This window comes from Vombatus ursinus, unplaced genomic scaffold, assembly GCF_900497805.2.
Source record: "Vombatus ursinus unplaced genomic scaffold, bare-nosed wombat genome assembly UNPS02014945.1, whole genome shotgun sequence".
NCBI lineage: Eukaryota > Metazoa > Chordata > Mammalia > Diprotodontia > Vombatidae > Vombatus > Vombatus ursinus.
In genome coordinates, this window is record NW_020954723.1 from 26,832,207 (window position 1) to 26,855,314 (window position 23,108).

Consider the following 23,108-nt stretch of genomic DNA (forward strand, 5'->3'; position numbering starts at 1 on the left):
TTCTTCTTCTTCTTCTTCTTCTTCTTCTTCTTCTTCTTCTTCTTCTTCTTCTTCTTCTTCTTCTCCTTCTTTCCTTCTCCTTCTTCTCCTCCTTCTCCTCTTTCTCCATCTCCTTCTCCTTCTTCTCCTCCTCTCCTCCTCCTTCTCCTCCTTCCTCTTCTCCTTCTTCTCCTTCTCCTTCTCCTTCTCTGTCTTTTATTTTTAAGAATGAAGAAATGCTGACAGAGTTGAAGGAATGCCTGAGAATATGTTAAAAAAAATACACCATACTGACTGAACTTTTTAAGTTTACCTTTAAAAATGTCTTATTAAAAGTTTGCTGACTTTACTGGGATTACCATGTTTAATGAGAAGCCTCAGGGACTTTAGGCATAAGGGATGAAAAGGGAAAATAGATGCTTTAATAACCATAATTATAAAATCTCATGATTAGCTCAAAGCATTTTTGAAGAAGCATGAGAGAGGAGGTAGTATCACTTTCAATTGGATTGGTTCCTCCAGAAAGCTGCGAAGAGTATGTATGTGAAAAAGATGATTCTTTTACATGCTCTGGTTTGTGCCAACCACTGGGCTAGGTAGGTGATGGGTTTCTAAGGCAAAGATTCATTAGTTAGAAGAAACACTATCACAAGCAGGGGGTCCCAGGATGGGCAGCCTCACAGGACTGAAACACTAAAGGTATGTTCCATTTTAGCTGTTCTAAAACATTGCTGCTTCTAAACTGTTTACCTGATACCTGGTACTAGTAATGAGAAAAAAGACAAATGGCTTCACTCTATCCCAGAAGAGCCATAAGAAAGATCCTTTTCTTCTCCACCTCCTGAGCCAGTCAGCCCAAAGCCAGCAAATGTGCACCCCTAACCACACCCTACCAATGCTTGCCACCCCACTGTAGTGCAGCTGCCTAAGCCTCCCCTGCCAAAAAAACAAAAAAAAAAAAGAAAAAAAGAAAAAACAAACAAACAAAAACACCAAAAAAAAAAAAAACGAGGGCTCCTGTGTTCTGGCTCAATGATCTCATTTTCGCTCTCTGAGAAGACAGCTCCACAGTTCAGAGCACAGCTCCAGCTGTGACTTTGAAAAAGCCAAGGCTGACATCTGAAGACAAGTAAATCCACTTCCCAAAACTGTCCCTCTTGCCTTGGTTGGACTATTAAGGACCAAATGAGATAACATTTGTAAAATTCTTTGTAAGCCTCAAAGAGTTATTCAAATGCTAGCTAGCTAGCTGTTGTTGATATTGTTATTGTCATTGTCGTTGTTATTGTTATCTAGCTTCTCCTACCGTAAACTAGACATACATTAGAGACATTAGAGAAGGAAGACATAGACATTAGAGAAGGAAGTCCTTGATGTTAATCCACATCTAACCCCAAATGCCAGCATTCTATTCTCAAATAATACAAACTAGTTTATAATACGTTAATGTAATATTGACAATTTATGGATTGAAATATAGTAGATTTCTTCATTAAACATTCATTGAATCACAAAATCCTGGTTTTAGAAAGGATTTAGGCTAGTTACTTAAGGTAGGAATGCCTTCTCCAAGTAAGCACTTCCAGTGACAGGGAACTGCCTATGTTTTGGAGGAAACTATTTCACTTATGGGCAGTTCTCCTTGTTACAAAATTCCTCCCTATTATTAGTCCTGCGGGACACACTGAAAACTCCTTGGGTATTTAAGTCTTAGAGTTGCCTGGGTCACTGACTTGCTCCTGGTCACATAGTGAGCATGTGTCAGAGTCGAGACTTGGAGCCAGGTCTACCAGACTCCAAGACCTGCCCTTTATGCACTGTGGCACTCTGTCTATATTTGTATACAGAGAAGAAGATGATTTCCAAGTCACTTCTACCTTCTGATCCTATTTTTACCCTCATGGAGAATGGAGAATGAGTCTACTGTAATTTGATGACAACCTTTTAGTATTTAAAAAACAATTTCCAACTCCCACCACTGTCTTATTTCCTCTATGCTAAGTCTCCTCAGCAGAACACTCACCATCACCATAATAATAACAACTAGCATTTAAGTAAAGGTTGGGCAGCATGGTGGCAAAGTGGATAGAGTGAGGGACCTGGAGTCAGAAAATCTGGCCTCTGAAACTTACTAGCTGTGAGACCCTGGGCAAATCTCTTAACCCTGTTTGCCTCAGTTTCCTCATCTGTAAAATAAGCTGGAGAAGGAAGTGGCAAACCATGCCAGTATCTTTGCCAAGAAAACCCCAAATGGGGTCATAAAGAGTTGGACATGATTGAACAATGGCAGCAAACTAAAGGTTGGCAAAGCACTTTACAAATACTACCTCAGTTTATGTTTACGACAATCCAGGGAGTTAGGTGCTATTATTATTATTATCACCATTTTAGATGCTTCAATTATTACTTCCATTTTACAGATAAGGAAACTAAGGCAGAGATTAAGTGACTTACCCAGGATAATGTAGCTAGCAAGTATTTGAGCTCAGGTTTTCCTGACTCCAGGCCCAGTGCTCTATCTACCCATGCTGCCATCTTGCTTTACCCTTTTTGACTGTATTAAGATGAGACTTCCATAGCTGAACATGACAATACACACACACAGATGTACATGCGTGCACACATGCATGCACACACACACACACACACACAATGTTGTAGGAGATGAAGGAACATTACTTCCCTTGAGCTAGATGCTATCACTGATAGTTCTGGATCATAGTAGCCTTACAACAATCACAATGCTGTCTCATGCTGAGCATGTAATCAACTAAAACCTCGAGGTCTTTTTATATGAAATTGCTGTCAAGTTAGATAGTCTGAATTCTGAACTTGCACAAATGATTTCTTGAATTCTGTTCAATTACTCAGGATTTTTGCATGGAGAAAGTGCTTAACAAATGTTTGTTGAAATATAAATAGAGAACTTTGTATTTTCTTGTTACATTTTATATCCCTTCCCCTCGTCCCCCCCAACATGCACTTCTTTGTTTGTTTGTACCCATTGGTTTCAGCTCATGGAGATTTTGAATTTGGATTCTACTGCAATAGGATCAGGGTAGCGAGGATTTGGAGCTAGAAGGGACTTCCCAGGTCATCTAGAAGGCAACGTGATACACAGGAACAGGTCCTGGATTTGACACCAGAGGACCTCAGTTTAAATCCAAGTTGTGTCCTTTACATTCTCTTTGGCCCTCAGTTTCCTCGTCTGTCAAATTGGGGAGTTGGACTGGATGACCTCTTAAGTTCTCTTCAGGCCAAAAATTTGTGATCTAACCTCACCTCATTCTGACAGATGAGGAAATTTAGGGAAATTAAGCACCTTTCCCCAAGGGCACCCAGCTCACTAACCTTATCAGTTTATGTCGTCTACAAGGGTTCTGTGTCATCTTCCAAGTCAGATAAAAATGTTGATTGATCCATGGAGAGAACCCTCTGGAATGATACTAGTGATCTCCTCCAAAGGTGTCAGGGATCCATTTGTCAACATTCAGTTTAGTCACATAAGCCACACTAATGAAAAATTCACTGTTCCCTATACAGACACACAATCTGGTCTGGGTGGATGGGCCAGCATAATTTCCAGACTTTGGTTGCTTGGACAGGAGGATTAACACATTATTTCAGAGGACTGGAAGGGAGGGTATTACTGGCTCTGTGCAAACTCACCCCCTCAGAGCACAGTACTGTATGCCACAGATGGCACAGATAGTTTCCACTGAGTATTGCCAACACAGCAGTCAGCTTCTGCTTCAGGGTCATGCTACCCATATCAATATCCTTCAGCCCCACATAGTCATGTTCCTTTTGCCTTTGTCCAAATATTTCAAAGCAATTGGGCGTCCACTTAATATCTGAGCACTTCCTTCTCAGAAAGGGCCAGACGTACATGCCACACTGTCTTGCCTTTCTCTCAGGAGATTATAGAACATTTGGAGGCCCTTTGGTCAATTTCTTAACATTCATCTCGGCTTCCAGTGTATTAATCTTCTGTCTAAATTCCCAAACTGGAACTCCTGGTGATCAACCCTACACTCCTCTGAGCTATTTTCTTGACCATGATGCAACTTTATTCCAGAATAATATCTCTACTGAAATTCTTTCCTTCAGTTTCAGATCTCCTGGTCTCCAAGACCACTATTCTTCAGCCATACCATGATCCCCATTCTTGACTTAATCAATGAAAAATGATTTAAGTGTTGACTATGTGCTGGGCATCATGCAAATAACAACAAAAATAGCAGTAACAATTCATATCAATAAAGTGCTTTAAAGTTTGCAAAGCACTTTCCTTACAACTCTGCAAGGTAGTATATCATCTCCATTTTATGGAAGAGGAAACTGAGGCTTAGGGAGGTTAAGTGGCATGCCCATGAACACAATGTTAAATGTCAGAACTGGGACTCAAACCCAGGTTTCTTGGTCCCAAGCCTGGTATTCATTTCACTCTTCTATGCTGTCACATACTGTTTGTATTATCCTGCTTTATATTATTACTTAATTGTAGTGTGGGTCTTGAGTCCTCAAGGAGAGTGTTGAATTCCTTAGTCTTTTATGATTCTCAAACTCTCAATCCTCAGTTTTAGTTTCAATCCTGGTTTTGCTGATTAATAAATGTGTGGTGTTGAACAAGTCATCTCCTCCCTCTTATTCTCAGGTTCCTCACCTGTAAATGAGGAAACTGGACTAGATCAATTACTGAGCATTTTTTTTTAATTTAAATTTTTTTTTCTTTTAAAATTTTTTCTCTTTTATTTTTAGTTTATGGAATAAAACAAGCATTTCCATAACATAGTACAATAAAAAATATGATTGTACATGAAATTGTAAATCTACTATGTGCAACTTGCTATTCCTTTCAAATATACAACAAAATTATCACATAAATTTCTTTTTTTCTCCCCCCTCCCTGAGATGACTACCATTAGACACAAATAGGTATACATATATGTTTATGTATATGTATAAAATTATTCTATATATACTTCTATTTATCAGTTATTTCTCTGGATGCATATTACATCTTTCTTAAATAACCTTTATAGTTAATTTGGGTATTTATAATAAACAAAATTACTTACTCACGGTGGAATACTGAGCACTTTTAAAGTGCTTACTACTTGTCAGATACTTGACATACACAAGGACAGCAGAGAGACAATCTCAGTCCTCAAGAAGCTTCCATTCCAATAGGGGCATATGACACCTTCCCAGATAAAGGAAGACCTCTAAAATACCAAATAAAGGCACTAGTATTTCACCTCAAGGACAATGGGGAATCACTGAGTCTTCTTGAACAGGGGAGTGACATGGTTAGACCAATACTTTAAGAATGTCAGTTTGACAACTGTCTGGAGATGGATTGGAGAGAGGAGAGAATGGATGCCAGGAGGCTAATTAGGAGGGTAGTAATAGTACAGGAGAGAAGTGATAAGGGGCTGGATGAGGGTGTTTGTGATGTGTGTACATATAGGGTGATGTGGCTATTTCCATCCTCTTCTATACTCAAGCCTCAACTAGTACTTCCCACCTGACCCTCAGCCCTTCTTTCAGCTCATATTTTCCCAAGGAAATTGTAGTCATTTCATGAGTTACCTCTTCTCTCATTCTCATTTCACAACCTCTTGAATCACCCCTCACCACCTCTGCCTTTAATCTCTTATGAAGGTACAGCCCTTTTCCTCACAAAGGCAGCCCTTCTACACATATACCTAATCTCATCCCTTCCCCTCTCCTCTAGCTGATTTCCCCCCACTATTACATTTCTTTACAATCTTCAATCTTTCCCTATCCATTGGTTCCTTCCCGGAGGCCTACAAAGAGGCCCAAGTTTCCTCATCAGCAAATCCTACAATCCCCCACCAGCTTTAATCCTTCTTTAAATCTCCTCCCCCTTTTCAGCTAAACTCCTTGAAAAAGCTATCTGCAGTTGGAGTCTCCACTTCTTCTCTCCTCATTCTTTTCTAAACCCTATGGAATCTGGCTTTTGATATCATCACAACTCAAAATGGTCTCTCCACAGTTAGCAGTGATACCTTAATGACCAAATCTAATGGCCTTTTCTCCATCCTCATCCTGCTTGATCAAGTACACTTGACAATGTTGACCAATTTCTCCTTCTGAATATTCCCTTCTCTTTGGATTTTCATAAAACCTGCTCTCTCTTCATTCTCTCTCTGCCCATCTGACCATTCCTTCTTAGTCTTCACTGCTGGATTTTCATCCATGTCCCCTTACTCCCCACCCCTAGTTCTGTTCTGGATTTTTTTCTCTTTTCTCTCTCCACTGTGTTCCTTGGTGACCTCCTTATCAACCCATGTGTTCAATTATCAACTAAATACTGATGACTCTCAGATCTCTATACCCAACACTCACCTTGCTCCTGAGCTTTAGTCTGCAGCACAAACTACCTATTGGACATTTTCATATTAGATATCCTACAGGCATCTCAAACTAAGTATATCCAAAGCAAAATGTATTGTCTTTTCCCAAAAATATATCCCTCTTCAAAACTTCCCTATTACTGTTGAAGGTATCATCCTTCCAGTTACCTCAGTGTAACTTGACTCCGCTCGCATTCACCTCACATAGACCATCCATTGCCAAATCTCCTTTCTATCTACCCTTCTATCTCTTATATACATCCTTTTATCTTGAATCATAGCAATGACCTTGGCTCAACCCTCATCAATTTTCTCTGCACTATTGCAATAGCCTCCCAATTCATCTCATGAATTCAAGTCTCTCTTCACTCCAATCTATTCTTCATGTAGCTCTAGAGCGATTTTCCTAAAGCACAGGTGTGACCATTTCTCACCCTTGCCCTCTCCCCCAATAAATTCCAATAGCTCTCTTTGTTGTAGTTGTTGTTCAGTTTCATCCAACTCTTTGTGAAAGCTCATGTTTGTTACTTCCATGACACTATCTACCTCATCCTCTGACATCCCCTTCTCCTTTTGACTTCAATATTTCCCAACATCAGGGTGTTTTCTGAGTACTATTTTCTCATTATGTGATCAAAGTATTTACACTTCAGCTTTAGTATTTGTTCTTCCAATGAACAGTCTGAATTAATTTCTTTAAGTATTGACTGATTTGATCTCCTCGCCACCCAAGGGACTCTCAAAAGTCTTCTCTAGCACCTTTAAGATAAAATATAAATTCTTCTCTTTGGCATGTAAAGCTTTTCACAACCTAGTCCTTTTCTATCTGTCCTGTCTTCTTAAACACTACTCCCTGTCACTTGATCTCCACTCATCATAATAAGATAACTTGACATTTCTCACACATGATGCTCTAGTTTCCAACTCTGTGCTGGCTATCCCCCAAGCCTGGAATGTTCTCCTTTCTCACTTTCACCAGTGCAATCCCTGTTTTTCTCTCTTTTTTTTTTTTAAAGACACAACTCAAGCCCAATCTTCTGCAGGAGTCTTTTTTCTGTTTCCTCTCCTTCTCAAAGTCAACAGCGTTTTCTTCTACTTTTCACTTGTTTTTGTTTGGATCATGTGTACACTAAAATAATAACAATAATAGCATTTATATGAAATCTACTATGTGCTAGGCACATTTCAACTATTATCTCATTTGATCCTCATAACAACCCTGAGAGGTAAGTGCTATTAATATTCTTATTTTTACAGATAAGGGAACTGAAGCAAACAAAAGTTAGAAGTTAAGAGACTTGCCCAAGGTCACACAACTAATCAGTGTCTAAGGTTAGATTTGACCTCAGGTCTTCCTGACTCCAGACTGGACTCTATGCACTGCGTTATGTCTAACTGCCTCTGTACCTACGTATGTAGGTGTTGTCTCCTTTGTAAGAACACAAACTCCTTTAAGGCAGGGGCTATTTGCTTTTATTTTTGTCTCCCCAGCACTTAGCACAGTGCCAGGTGCATAGTAGGCTCTTAATAAATACTTGTTGATTGACTGAACATGAGAGATGTTGAGAAGGTGAAATCAGGACTTAGCCAGTGATTAGATATACAGTGGCGAGTGAGTGTGAAGTACTCTTACATCCAAGAAACTCAGGTGACTGGAAGAAGAGATGTTCTTGTCAAAAACAGGAAAGCAAGAGAGCTGGGTTTATGATACTGAGTTCTGGTTTGAGATGTCTAGGGCCCATCCAGCTAAAGAACTCCAGGAGCTAATTGGAAATGTGAGACTGGAGATCAGCAGAGAGATGGGAGCTGGGTGTGGGGCCTTAGGAGTCATCTGCATAGAACTGATAGTTGAATCCAGGAGAGTTGATAACATCCCCTAGGGGAAGATGGTTTCTAACATCCCTTCCAGCTCTGTTCCTCACTCTTCAGTTGCAATGCCAAGCAGCTTTCTCTTTATCCTACTTTATCTTAAAATAGGCAGCTGCTTCATCCCTCAGGTTTGTTCTTATGGTTTGCTGTGCCTCTACTTACACCTAGATGGCTTCATTTCTCCTGCCCTTCCATTTGAGATCACAGTTTTATCTTCTTCTTAGTCCCCCAATATAACTTACATTTCTGTCCTCACTGAAGATGGCAGTTATATTGCCTGATTTTCTGTTTCCTGCTTAGCTGCCTTGATATTGAATAGATCAGACTGAATCCTTATGTTCTCCATCCTTTTTATGTATGTATGTATGTATGTATGTATTTACAAAGACTTCCCTCTCCCCCAAAGACAGGCACTCCCTAAGGATGAGGTAGAAACTCATATGTCTTTTAAAACAACAACTTTTGTTTGTGAGCAACATTTTTTTTTTTTTTTGCACAGGACTCATAGTTAGGAAGACCTGGGTTTAAATCCTGCTTCAGATACTTACTAGCTGTGGGACCCTGGGCAAGTCATTAAATATGAGTCTTTCCTCATTTGTAAAATGAGGGGAATGGAGTTGATGACCTGTTACAGCTCTAAATCTATATTCCTATGATGCCAAACAGCCTGAAAATCCTCCCCTCCTCCCCCCAGTAGCTACTAACACCATGACATATTCAAGGAGAAAGTCTCTCCTGAGATGAGAGAGGGAGAAAAATAGGTCATGGGTTATCTCTTTAAATAGATTCCCCCATCTCATCTCCCCTTCCCCACCCCCACCTCCTCCCACAAGCCTCTCTCTCCAAAACAACTGGCAGGATCTGTTTGGGAGTTGAGATCAGCTGCTGCCAACATACAGCTGTGCTTTTTGGCTCAGAGGGGTTGGATTTGTACTTGACTGCTCAGAAAATTAGGGCTGGGGAAAATGCAGGCAAGGGACTTTGCAGTCACATGTGAAGGAGAAAGAGGGAATGGGTTGGTTAGGGGAGTAAATGTAGGTTTCAGGAGCTTCCCTCTCACAGAGCCTATGCTACCACCATTTCTTGAATAACCTAGATCTCCGACCCTTGAGGCTAATGTGTCATTGCGTTTTCTCTTAGAGTGGACGAGGTGGAAGGAGAGAATTGTTTGGCTGGCACAAGTTGCAGCATCAGCTGTGAGAGAGCTCCTCCTTCCAAGAGAGGGAATCGCAGGATCAACGGAATTACAGTCTCGGAAAATAACTCAGAACCTCTGGCTACTAATTCTGACCTCACTGTTGACATCATCCAGGATAATTCAACTTCTCTGGACTGCCCTTCACCTATTTCTAAAATGGCTGTGGCAACAAGCTAGTCAGAGGCTTTCTCCCCTCAATGAGGGAAGCTAAAAAGGGGCTAGGGGTAGGATTGGAAGGATCTGTTATTGCTGAGGCTTTCAAGTGCCCATATTCCATTCACTCTGATGGGTGATGGGCCCCTGGGAACCCAGGATGCATTGAGGCAGGAGGAAAATCATGTGGCAGCTCTGAATGTGCCAAAGGCAACTCTTCCCAGATGGCTCTCCTTCAGCATGGCAGGGCATTCACAAGCTATGCTGCACACATCTCCCTTCCCCAGTGAATACTGTGGGTGGCTGGGGACTAGAGTTGTGGAAGGGTAGGCAGAGTGGGCACTGACTTCTTACTGGGGAGCTATCGTCTGCAAACAAGCTGAGTTCTTTAGGGAAAAGGCTGTGCAAATCCCATGCATTGCCATTTCTTTACGAATATATCATCCAGCAATTCTAATATCTCAGGCAGGTCAGCATTCTATCCATATTTTGCTTCCTTGCCTTAAATTCTGGAAGAAACATGAAAATGCTGCACCATTATTATCACATGTCCACTGGATGACTTCTTAACTCTGATCATCCATCTTTGTTACGGCTATAAACTACAACTTGAAAACACAAAGATGGATGGAATCATAAAATTTTTGAGTGGTAAGAAACCTTAAAAGACATCCTAGACAATATAATTTAGTGGAAAATGCACTGAACTAAGTCAGGAAACCTAGGTTTCTATCCGCGCTCTGACATTGGCTGTGTGATCATGGTAAAGTCTCTTCTGCCTACCTCACAGGATAGTCATGAGAAAAGTGCACCATAAACCTCAAGTGTTATATTCAGTGTGCTTATAGTATTAATATTATCATTCAGTCCAACTCATCTACTTTAGAGATGAGAAAACTAAAAGAGAGACTTGTCCAAGGTCTCATTGCTACTCAATAACAGAGTCAGGAATTAAACCCCCGGTTTCTAAGTGTTCCCAAGCTTTTTTATGTTTCAGGCAGCTAGATGGTGAAGTATTAGAGTGCTGGACTGGAGTCAGGAAGACCTTACTTATTAGCTCTGTGCTTCTGAGATATCACTTAATCTCTGTCTGCCTCAGCTTCTTCAATTGTAAAATGGAGCACCTACATCCCCCCCCCCTTTTTTGAGGCAATCGGGGTTAAGTGACTTGCCCAGGGTCACACAACTAGTAAGTGTCTAAGGCCAGATTTGAACTCAGGTCTTCCTGACTCCAGAGCCAGTGCTCTATCCACTGTGCCACTTAGCTGCCCCCCACCCTAGAGTTGTTGTAAGGATCAAATGAGATATGGACATCTTCTCAGAATCATATCTGTTGTCTACATCCATAATCAAAAGAAACGTTAAATTTCAGTTAGAGGTTAGTGAAAATTGAGGTAATTTTTTCCCCATCCAAGTTTACAGATCCCCTGAAATTTATCCAAAGAACCCCTGGAATTCATAGACCCTCTTAGGTTAAAAATCCCTTCTAGGAGATTCAATAATAGAATCCTTGGAGGAATTCCTTGCTATCCATGGAGAGCAGCCCCATCACCAAAAAGAGACAGGAAAGATTCATTTGGGACTACCTTTGGAGGAAAGAGCTTCAATGAGAAAAAAAACAACAACAGTAATAGCATATATGTAGTGCTTTAAGGTTTGTGTGCAAAGCACCTTGCATGCTATCTCATTTGTTCCTCATGACAACCCATCACCCTTTGGACAACTGATAGTGGAAGAAGAGAATAGTTTTTTTTTTTTTCATGCAAGACTCAGGTATCTTCTAAGAAATCTTCTATAACACCTCCCTCCCCTCCTCCAACTCCTGCTTAGTGTTCTCTTACTGTCCTAATGACTTCATACTTATTTCTCCATGTGAAGGCATTCTACCTATCCCCCCTCACCCCCAGCCCAAAATAGAATGCAAACTCCTTGGGGAAAGGGACTCCATTTTTCGTCTTTGTATCCCCTCAAATCCAGTCCAGTGCCCTGTTTAAAAAATGCTTGGATTGAAATAAATTGTTTTTGTATTGAGGGCTCTTTTCTTCCTCTTTCCCTGCGTCTTGCCAGCCCCCTTTCCCCCACTTCCATTTCCGGTTTGGCAGCTGGCATCAGCACTGGGGTTTAGCTCCTGTGCATTCACTAAGGAAGGGGGTGGAATGAATTTGGTCTTTGCTCCCCTTAGTTCTCTTAGCACATCTTCTCTCACTAAGTGGGGACAGTGACAGCTGGCTCTAGAAGCCTCCTGGTCTCTACTTAGCTTTCCTGCTGCTGCTACATTCCTTGGCATACAAACCAAGATAGTCAGATGGATGGCTGTAAGGCAAAGAGTCCTTGTGTCCTGCAGTCTGGTCACAGCCCACTTTGGTTATTTAAACTCCAAAAAAAGACACTTAAAATAAGAGAATTATGATGTGATTCTGGGGGGGAGGGGGATGTGTCACTATCTCCCCCCTTCCCGTCAGCTCACAATCCCTGCTCATTCACCTCTAATAAAAAAGGAAGGAAGGAAGCATTTAATAAGTGCCTGCTATATGCCAGGCATAGTGCTAAGCACTTTACAAATTTTATCTCATTTATTCTCCACAACAACCCTGGGAGATTTTTATTTTACAGTTGAAGAAACTGAGGTTAAGTGCCTTGCTCAGAGCCACATGTCTAGTGAGAAAAATGATTATTAATAACCAATTATGGGGGAGAGCTAGGCTTTTTCCCTGTCCTAGTTCCTTATTCAAAGCCCAGCCTTTGAAGGGCATTACTGACCTCTGCCAAAAATTTATCCCACCTAGACTATCTTATCTAAGGTAAATAGGAATTTGCCTATTGTGTTCCACTCAAGCAAGTTTGGGTGGAGGTAGATCCTTTGTCTAGATTGCCCAAGGCTGGGAGTGGTCTGTGTGCAGAGATAGTCTCTTTGTCTAAGAGTGACACTCTCAGCCCCCTATTGGAGTGAGCTCACTTTTCATTGTCATATTCATTCTCTCATTAATCATTAACCAGTCAGAGTGGATTACCACCCTCATGAACACGCACTCTTCCAAGGGCATATATAAACTGGGAGCCTACCACCATGACAGGTCTTGGGCATTTGAGAGTGTCACTGAACTCTTTTATTAATTAAATGTTAGCATTATTAATAAAATGACTAATTACCAAGAAACTATGTCTCTCAAACTTTTTAAATGTCACAATAGTAATTGTTTGAGATGGGATTTGAACTCCAGTCTTCCTGATACCAGGCCCAGTCCTCTATCTACTACACCATCTAGCTACTTTTATAAAGATAAAGATAGGAATTGGACCTGTGATTTCACTGGTATAGAGAAGAAGTCTTTAACCTAGGGCCTGGGAACCTTTTTTATTTTTATTTTGATCACCATATTTCAATATAATTTGTTTCCTTTGCAATCTTCTGTATTTTATTTTATGCATTTAAAAACATTATTGTGAGAAAGGGACCACAGGCTACCAAAAAGTTCTGTGACTCAAAAAGTTGAGGTCCTCTGTTATTGGCCAAGGAAACTCCCTCTACCTAAGCAAACTGTCACCTTCTTTGAAACATATCTTAGAGAGCTTCCCAGAGCACTGAGAGGTTAAGTAACTTGCCTAGGGTAGGTCACAAAGTGGAATTTGAACACAGGTCTTCATGTCTTCAAGGCCAGCTCAGCTTTCCGGGCTTCAAGATTCAATTCAAATCTTAGGAGGACTTTCCTGCCCCAACCCCCGCCCCAGAGCTTGCTAGCTAGCACCAACCCCCTTTCCTGTTCTTTTATTCCATTTACTTCCTATGTCTGTATATATCTTGCATGAACCTAGTGATTTACATTTTGTGTATCTCCTCCCCCCCTCCTGGCCCCAATTAGAATGTAGCTCCTTGAGGGCAGAGATTACCTTTGCTTTTACTTGTACTGTAATGTAATGTAAATATTAAACAAATGCCTGTTGATGGATGATACAGCTAGTAATGTGAAAATGAGTTTAGGGACTTCTGTTGCTGGGCCTAATTTGTACTGCTAGGGACCCATTTCTCCTGTAATATATATGAGGAAAGCTGAGCTCACTAGTCTGTCTTGTTAGCATTCAGACCAATAGAATGTTAAACCTGGAGTGGGTTTTAGAGATGCTCAAACTTCTAATTTTTCTTTTTTTTTAAAAAATTTAAATTTTTTTTTCTTTTTAGGCAATTGGGGTTAAGTGACTTGCCCAGGGTCACACAGCTAGTAAGTATCAAGTGTTTGGTCTGAGGCTGGATTTGAACTCAGGTCCTCCTGACTTCAGGGCCAGTGCTCTAACCACTGCGCCACCTAGCTGCCCCTAAACCTCTAATTTTTCAAAGGAGGAAACTAAGACCTAGTGAGGGGAAGCAACTTTACTGAGGCCGCCCAATTTCATTACTGCATAGCTAGTATTTCAGCTATGGTCCCCTGACTCCCAAGTCCAGAGTTCATTCTTTGACTCTATACAGAGCTGTCCCCCATGCTGCAGTCCCTAGTTTGGGGTTACGAAGCAAGAGGGTGACCATGTGTGTGAATATGTACTCTTGGGTAAATCTACAGGAATCTAATGAATATTATTGTGCTGTAAGAGATGACAAATGTAAGAAATAGAGAGAAGCATTAAAAGACCTTCATGAACTGATGTGCAGTGAAGGGAAAAGAGACAGGAAAACAATATATACAATGACTACAACCGTATCAATGGGAAGAACCACAAAAAATAAAGGATGAAAAGTAAATGTTGTGAAATTACAAAGAAGAAGTGTGGCTGGAAAGACAAGGGAGGATGCTCCTGCCCCAGCCCTTGGTAGTTGTGGGAGGTCCACAAGGGTTGTACATTATACATTGTTTCCAGTGTAATGATCAGTTGTGTTGATCTTTTTCTCTTTCTCCTCTCCTTCTCTTCCTTCTCCTCCTCCTCCTCCTCCTCCTCCTCCTTCTCTCTCTCTCCCTTTAAAAATATTATTTGTTATATAGAAGGGCTGTCTAGGAGGTGGAGGGATATTGGGGGAAATTATAAAGATATTTTTTAAAAAGCCATTAAGGAAAACCTATTTTTTAAAAAAAAGTTTGGGTCACCTCTGAGAAAAGGATCCTTCCTTCACCTATCAACAACAACAACAACAACAAAAAGAAAATAAAAGAAAAAAGGAGAGGAAAAAAAGTTATTGGTAATGTTGGAAAGGCAAGGGCCCCTTTTCTTCATCTCTCTCTCACTAAAGACCATTTCAAGTTTAGTAGCTGGCATCATTTGACAAGGAGAGGAGCACTTTCAGAGTTTAATTATTTAGTAGAAAGAAAAAAGAGCCTAGAGTCAGTGACTTTGGGCAGGAGTCACAACCTCACTGAGTCTCAGTTTCCCCATCTATAAGGATACACACACTTGGACCACCAGACCTTAGAAGGCTATTGTGAGGATCTAATTAGAGCTAGAGTTTGAAGGAAGGAAACACGCATTTATTGAGTGCTTACTACAAATATTATCTTGTTTGTTAACAACAACCCTGGAAAGTAGGTACTATTAACATCTGTCTTTCTCATTTTCCTCAACCATAATATGGAGATAATAAGTGACTTACCCAAGAGCACATAGCCTGAGACAGGCTTTGAAATCTGAGGCAGGATTTGAAAATGGGTCTTCTTCACTCCAGGCCCATTCGCTGTAGTCACCTAACTGCTTCAGGAAGCTCAGAGAGCTTCAAAGCCCAACTCCTCATTTTACAGGTGAGGATTTTAAGGCCCAGGAAGATTAAATTATTTTCTCAAGGTCACACAGGTAGGAAGAGGCAGAGCTGGGATTTGAACATATGGCCTCTGACTTTAAATCTAGCACTCTTTTCATGCTGTCTCACAATGAGGTGTTATTGGTTTTTTTTTTTTAACCTGACAGCCTTATATAAAATGTGATCTCTAGGGGACAGTGTTTTTGTTTTTCAGTTGTGTCCTACTCTTCATGACCCCATTTAGAGTTTGTTGGCAAGGATGCTGGAGTGGTTTGCCATTTCCTTCTCCAGTTCGTTTTACAGCTAACGAAACTGAGGCGAACAGGGTTAAGTGACTTGCCTAGGGACACATGGCTCGTAAGTGTCTGAGGCTAGATTTGAACTCAGGAAGATGAGTCTTCCTGATTCCAAGTCCAGTACTCTATCCACTGCACCACCTAGCTGTCCCCTAGGGGACAGTACTTTTAGGTACTGACAACCTTCCTTCCCATTGTCATCCATATCAGCCACAAATTCAGGAGGGCAGCAAACCCACACTTGGCATATTACTCAGAGACAAGCTTCAGGAAATGTTCTCCTCCTTCCAAACATGCATTTATAATAGGTGGTGCCCAATAATCTGAAAAGTTGGTGCTAATAAAATCCACAGTGACCAGCCAGATGTTTCCGGCTGTGGCTTCTTTCTCTTGCTAACTGCTCTGGGGGAGAATCCCTAAACTTCCTTTGACCTGAGGCTTGACTGCAGGACTTAGAAAACAGTCAAAACATCCACTTGAGCTGATGCCAAGTTGCTGAGCTGACTTAATGCAATAAAGTTTTTACTGTAACTGGCTTCACAGAATCTCACAATAATTGTCTGGTCTGAAACCCGAATTTTCCATGTTAATGTGAGCTGGGATTTCCACAAACTTTGCAGTTTCAACCTACCAAACCACAGCATACCCTCAGCTGAGTTTCATTCTGACTTTTAAGGTTCTGGGTGACTTAGAATGAAACTTCAGATAAGCATGTGCTTTTGGAAAGAAAGCTCACCCAATGTTATCTTGGCCAGGAGAATGATGGTCACATTTCACACCCTATCATTACATCCTTGAATTGCATTAACTCAAAGTTTTTTTTAAAGGCATCTTTAAACACTCAACAGAAATTCTCTCTCTTTTCAGGGCTTCCTGAGGATTTAGGGAGAATATTTTAATTACTAAAACATTCTTTTGTTAAGTCCTTCCTTGACAAAAAATAAATTTCAAGATTTTACTTTTAGAAGGGGGCAATTAGGATATTTAGGATTTAACCTTAGTCTTAAGCAGGCTCTAGATACTTGTACCAACTGACCACATAACTCAGAATTCTTTACTACTAATTGGACAGCAATAGAAACCTCTTTTTTAATCTATAAAATTATTATATATTTTATATATTAATATATTATATTATAAAATGATAAGAAAATTTTAATCTATAAAATGAGAAGACTGCAATAGGTGACTTCTAAGGCCACTTTCAAGTTCCATGACCTCAGGTCTGTGGGCTAGTACCTAACTACAAGGCTGAATTAGCTTTATTCTCTTGTTCTTCTTGGCTCTATGACAACATAGTCAGTCTATTTATACTTACAAATCCTTACCTTTTCTACATATGACATGGGAATTACATTGAGCTATCTCTTCAGTTCTAGTATTGCTATTTTCATTATTTGTCCATGCCTGTGATTTTATTTGTAGCAGGATTAATCAGACATTCCTCTTGATCCACTCCTTGTAAAAAAGGAAACTGGGCAAACTCCTGATCTACCTTGCCAGATCAACCTTGCTATGCAGTGGTACAGGGAATTCTAGGTGAAAAAATTCCCTCTAACCATTATTCTGCAGCCTGTAGTCTTAGAAAGTTGGTTGGAAGAAACGAGAAGTTAAGTGAGTTGTCCCAGGTGATATCATTGTATAATCCCAGTATATATCATTGAACTGAAGTTTTCCAGATTCAGAAGGCAGGCTCTCTACCCACTAACTCATGGGGCCTCTTCCGGTATTGACATTCGTAAGACTCTTCCATGAGTCTCAGATGAAATATTCATGCCACACTTCTCTTCTAACAGTTTCTCACATTTTGTGTACAGGGCATCCAGAAAGTTGCTAGAAAATCACAGATTGTATGGTCAGTTAGCTCCATGCTAATGAGACCGAAGTCTGGGATTCATTCCATTTCTGAGTGAGCACTTAGATTTCCTCTTTTCCGGGATCACAGACTATATCTCTGACCCTGCTTACCCATCTATTAAAAATGTATTGTGGGTTACAAGGAATCAACTCCAAGGAATCAACCCACTCAATGACACCATAATCCACAGAGTTTAGGATATGTTTAAAAAAAGGAGGGCATCTTTAGTAATTTCCTATTGTCTGGGGAAGAATAAACTCTTTTATCTTAGCATGGTGCCTGGCACATAGTAAGTAGGTGCTCAATAAATGTTTATTGGGTTGAATTGGCATCCAAGGCTCTCTACAATCCCATATCATTCTATCTTTTGAAAGTTTTATCTGTTATTCCAAATTCTAAAAGTTTAGAGGTTGGGAAAATATTTTGCTTTCAGAATGCCCTGAAATACCCATGCAAGTTTTCCTGAATGGGCATTTCGTATATTTGGCATGTGTCTGTTGCTTTTATATCCCAAATACTTTGTTACTTGAATGTGGGGAGCTCTTGAAATGGAACCAAAAAGACATGCAGTAAATGTTCTTCACATGACCCCCTTCATTCAATTCATTCAAAAAAAAAAACATTTATTAAAGGATTATCTTGGGCAAAGAGGGCAGCTAGGTGGCCCGGTGAATAGAGGATGGGGCTTGGAATCAGGAAGACTCATCTTCCTGAGTTCAAATCTGGCCTCAGAAACTTAGTAGCTGTGCAACCCTGGGCAAGTTACTTAACCCTGTTCGCCTTAGTTTCCTCATCTGTAAAATGATTTGGAGAAGGAAATGGCAAACCACTTCAGTATGTGAGCCAAGAAAATCTCAAATGGAGTCACAAAGAGTTGGACACGACTGAAACAACACAACACTGGGTAGAGAACTATCCTAGGTGCCGGGGCAGAAACAAAGGTTGGATTGTTCTCATGGGACTTGCAGTTTAATAGGAGAAATGACTCCAAAAGTAATTATAATATGTAAGATTACATGAAAAGTGCATCAAAGTGCCACTGAAGGGCTGGAAGAGAACATTACAGATACAAGGAATTAAGAAAAGCTTCATGAAGGAGGTAGCATTTGAACTGAACTTAAAAGGAGTAGAAATTCAATAGTTAAAGGATAAAGAAGACCCACTTCAGGTAAAGTGAATAGTATAAGCAAAGGCACAGAGACAAATGGTAGGGCATCCTTGGAGAGTTTGGCTAGATCATAGAGGGAATCATATGAGATAAGGCTGAAAAGGTAGAGTGGCATTGGCTTGTGGTAGGCACCAAATGTCAGGCAAGATCACGAACTTTAATCCCTAGGCAAGGGAGAGCCATTTGAGGTTTTTAAGCAAGGGTATGATATGTCCATATCTATGCATATAGAAGGTTTTTATGTGATGGCATGAAGAGTGGATTGGTTGGGAAAGAGGAGAAGTTGAAAGCCCTCTTAGGAAAAAGAGTTCAGGGAGGTGGTAACAAAGATCAGTACTAGTGTTGGAGCTCTTGGGACAGATGTGACAGATGTTGTAGAAGCATGACTGGCAGGACTTGTTAAGTGATTAGAAATGATAATAGCTTCTGAAACCTAAGAAAAGGTCTCAGGGATATTTGGGGTCTCTGGCTCGAGAAAGCAGGCCTCCTCTTTCATATCCTTATTTCCATCTTACACATGTTAGGTGCCTCTGTAAAGATTGGTTTTCTTTCAATTTGTACCTGAGAATCTAGGCTGTTTATTCATTCCATTTTGGACTTGTTTGCAAAATCCCTCAACATCATCAATAGAAAGCAAATCAGTTCTGGAGGGAGACATACTTCTCCTGCCTCACCCCAAGTGTTCCAGTTAAGGATGTGGGACTAAATCTTATAGACCTTAGCCTTTTTTTTTCCTGCTGACCTGAACTCTTAAAATGTTCAATTCAAATACCATTTTAGAGGTTTATGGTGACAACAACAACAACAACAACAATAATAATAATAATAGCAATAGTAATAATAGCTAGCATTTATATAGTGCTTTAAAGTTTCAAAAGTCCTTTGTATTTGATGAGGCAGTGTGTCAGCTCAAGTCTCACTTCTGACACATACCAGTTGTGTGGTCCTACACCAGTCCCTTTTCCTGTTAGTGTTCTGGCACCTCTCTGAGATTACAGGTTGTATAGAAGGTGTCTTGGTCTGCACTGGTAGAGGGAATTTTCTTACCCAAGAATTCCTTATACCAAATTCAATCACAGGTCCATTCATTCTCTATCTTCCTTAGAATTCAATATGTTATAGGATCTTAGATTTGTTGTTGTTGGTCCTTCATTTTCGAAGAGGTGATATACTGACTTGCACATGAATTGGATTTAAGTAAGGCAGAGTTGCACAAAGGCAGCAGCCTCACTCTTTCTTCCACAGTCATCGAAGTCCAGTGGCAACACAAAAGTTAGGATGGCTGGCAATGGCCCAGGTTGCAGTGGATGAATTTGGTATCTTCTATGTCTGACCAAGCTCTAAACACTCTGCAGTTCCTGCCTCAGCTGCCTTCATGGCCATTGGAACAAATTATTCTCATCTATCCATTCTCTGGGAGAGATGTCTTCACATGCTTGGGGTAGACATCCCCTTAACTCACCAACAGCCTGTTGACTACCCTCAACCTGGTTTAGCCCGTCTGCTGAGATGGTTTTAATAGGTTATGGCCACTGTGCATGCTACAGCTTCTTGGAACCACAGGTGAGAGTTGGGTGAAAGGTAGACACCAAAGATAGATGAGCAGCTCTGAAAATGGCTCAGCAAGCCCTCACATCTGACCACTCCCTGAAGGACCTCGCCGAAAACCCCAAATGCCCCAGAATCATAGATTTAGAGCTCTAAGGGACTACGGAGATAATTGAATCCAAAACCCACCTCTTCCCACTTTGCAGACGAGTAAACTAAGCCAAAGATATGTTAAGTGTCTTTCTCAGGATCACACAATCAATAACTATATATTCTGGGATTCAAACCCAGGTCCTCCTGACATTTTCCTCATAAGTTTGTGAGAAAGGTTTTATAGGAACTAAACTAAGGCTTAGAAAACTGACTTTTCAGGAACCGCTAGGTGGCACAGTGGATAGAGCACTGGCCCTGAAGTCAGGAGGACCTGAGTTCAAATCTGGCCTCAGACCAAACACTTGACACTTACTAGGTGTGTGACTCTGGGCAAGTCACTTAACCCCAATTGCCTAAAAAAACAAAACAAACAAAAAAAACTTTAAAAAAAAGAAAAACTGGTTTTCCCAGGTGCTGGGGCAGAAACAAAGGTAAGATATGACATGGTCCCTGTCTTCATGACCATTTCCTAAGATTATACGATTTATATAAGTTTTTTTTTTTTTAGTTGAGACACAATCCAGGTCTTCTGCCTCCAGAGATTCAGTGACAACAAGAGCTAGAGTTTATATATTGCCTTAAGATTCACAATACATATTACCTCCATCATCTCCTTTGGTCCTCTGAACAACTCTGTGAGGTAGGTGCTATTATCATCCTCATTTAACCGATGAGGAAATTGAGACTCACTGAGGTTAAGTGACTTGCCCAGGGTCACACAGCTAGTGCGTGCCCAAGGCAGGATTTGAACCCAAGTCTTCCTGTCTCTAAGTTCAGCTTTTTATTTGTATCACTTAGCTGATCTTTCTACTATTACCATGTAGGTGATTAAAAGGATTCCTTTACGTGGAGCAACAGGGAACGAGAAGGACTTTTTATCTACGTATCCTCTGCCTTATGAAAAAATGATAGAGATGGAAAGCAGGAAAAGAGGATCACATAGTAACTATTATCTATTTTTTTGTTTATTCTTCATTCCATGTCAAGCAGTGTGTTCAAGGTCATATTTTAATAATTTTTTTTAAGTGACCACATTAGGAGAGGCAAATGACTGGGTTGCATTCATCTCCAGCTTCTTAGAATTTAAATCAGAGGATCAAATAAGGGTCAGATCATTATTTCTTGCAATGGCTGGGCTTTATAACACCTTTTATTTTTCAGTTAGGTGGTGAAGTGGATAGAGTACTGGGTCTGAGTCAAAAAGATCTGAGTTCAAATCCAGCCTAAGGTACTTCCTAGCTGTGTGGTCCTGGGCAAGTCACTTTCTATTTCCTCAGCTGTAAGACGGAGATGATAACAGCATCTAACTCTCAGAACTGTTGTGAGGATCAAAGGAGATAATATCTGTAAAGTGATTAGTACAGTGCTTGGCATATAGTAAACACTTAATAAATTCTTGTTTCCTTGTTTCCTTCCTTTCTCAGGAAGAAGGAAAAGGACATCAGTGTTATCCCTCAAGAAAGAAAACATCATATTTAGGGTCACTGATCCCAAATTTTGGTCTTGGTCCCTTCTGATTAGATTTGAGCAGCAAAAATGTGGTACTTTTCTGTCCAGGTTCTTGCTTCTGGTTATTTACCAAGTGACCTAATAAGATGAGTACCTTCTGAATAGCAGACATAGTGCCAAGTGTTGGCAGGACATAGGAAAGAGGGAGAAGTCATGATACTTGATCGCTTTCACTAACCTGGAAGACCTACCCACTTCTGATTCTTTCCCACACTATTTACCATTTGAGCTTCTTGGGCTATGTTGAACTCCTCTATTTATATTATGGACGTGTGAGTGAAAGGTGACCAATCTAGAGAGTCAGGTGGACTTAGCTATACACTCTGTCTTGAGAGGATAACAATTGACCCTGACCAACAAGAAATAGGCAGATCATTCCTTACTTCCCATAATGGTCACCGCTATTTGCTGAGCCCTCATCTCCCAATCACTCTATGAAGAAGAGGAGGGATGTACTGTGGTTAAGAATTCATGCAAAAACATCACGGTGGATGCACGCTAGAGGACATTTCTTGAAATCATGCGCCATTACTGCTCTACAAACACATAGCAAAAGCAAGTGGCCACAGCGATGTCAACTCGGGACTGATCCCAGCTTTGCTGCCAGAGTTCACGGGGGGAATTTCAAGTTGTTGCTATTTTTCTTTTCTTTTCTTTTTTGTTGTGCATAGTTTGATTATTATTAATTTTGTAAATGAGCTATGACATTTGGCCAATAATTAACTTTTTTTTTTTTTAATGCACGGAAATGACCTTTCTGGGTTACTGCAGAAAAGACATGAGCTACTGAGCTCATAGAGGTATATGGGTACTTCCATTCCTCTAAAAGCAAGGACAGAAAAACCACACACCCAGGCCTGAAACTCAGTAGTTGTGCAGGCAGCTTTTATAAAAAAAATAATTTGCTCTTTTGCAAATCCATCCCTAGAAGAGAAGCTGCAAACAGGGTACAAGGATGTTGGAGGCGAGAAAAGCACCAAACTCCACCCCAGCCCAAATTAAAACTCAAAACAACACAAAAACAAACCAAAAAGAAAAATAAGCCAAAGAAAAGGTGGAAGGGAAAAAAAAAAACTCAGCTGAACTTACCACACTGCGAGTGAACTTTTCTAAGGAAGTTCTACGACCTTGCTCATTTTCTGGCTTTGGGGGAAAAAAAATTGGGAGAAAAATACAGGGAAAAAAATCTTCAGCTTAGATGCAGTTTTAAAAGGGCAGCAAAAGTCAAAGAAAGAAGCCAAAAGAAAAGCAAAACCAAAAAACAACAACAAAAATCCA

At 40.5% G+C, this 23,108-nt stretch overlaps 1 protein-coding gene across 2 annotated transcripts in view; it reads right to left on the minus strand.

The window, feature by feature from the left end:
- Window positions 1-23,108, minus strand: part of RGS6 (regulator of G protein signaling 6) — a 204,130-nt gene that overhangs the window by 13,732 nt on the left and 167,290 nt on the right. The window contains exon 15 of one of the 2 annotated variants that reach the window (XM_027844836.1): window positions 22,920-22,973. In XM_027844836.1, coding sequence (XP_027700637.1) covers window positions 22,920-22,973 — 54 coding nt within the window. Of the gene's footprint in view, window positions 1-22,919; window positions 22,974-23,108 lie in introns of those variants that run through there. The other variant, XM_027844837.1, reaches the window with a different exon arrangement.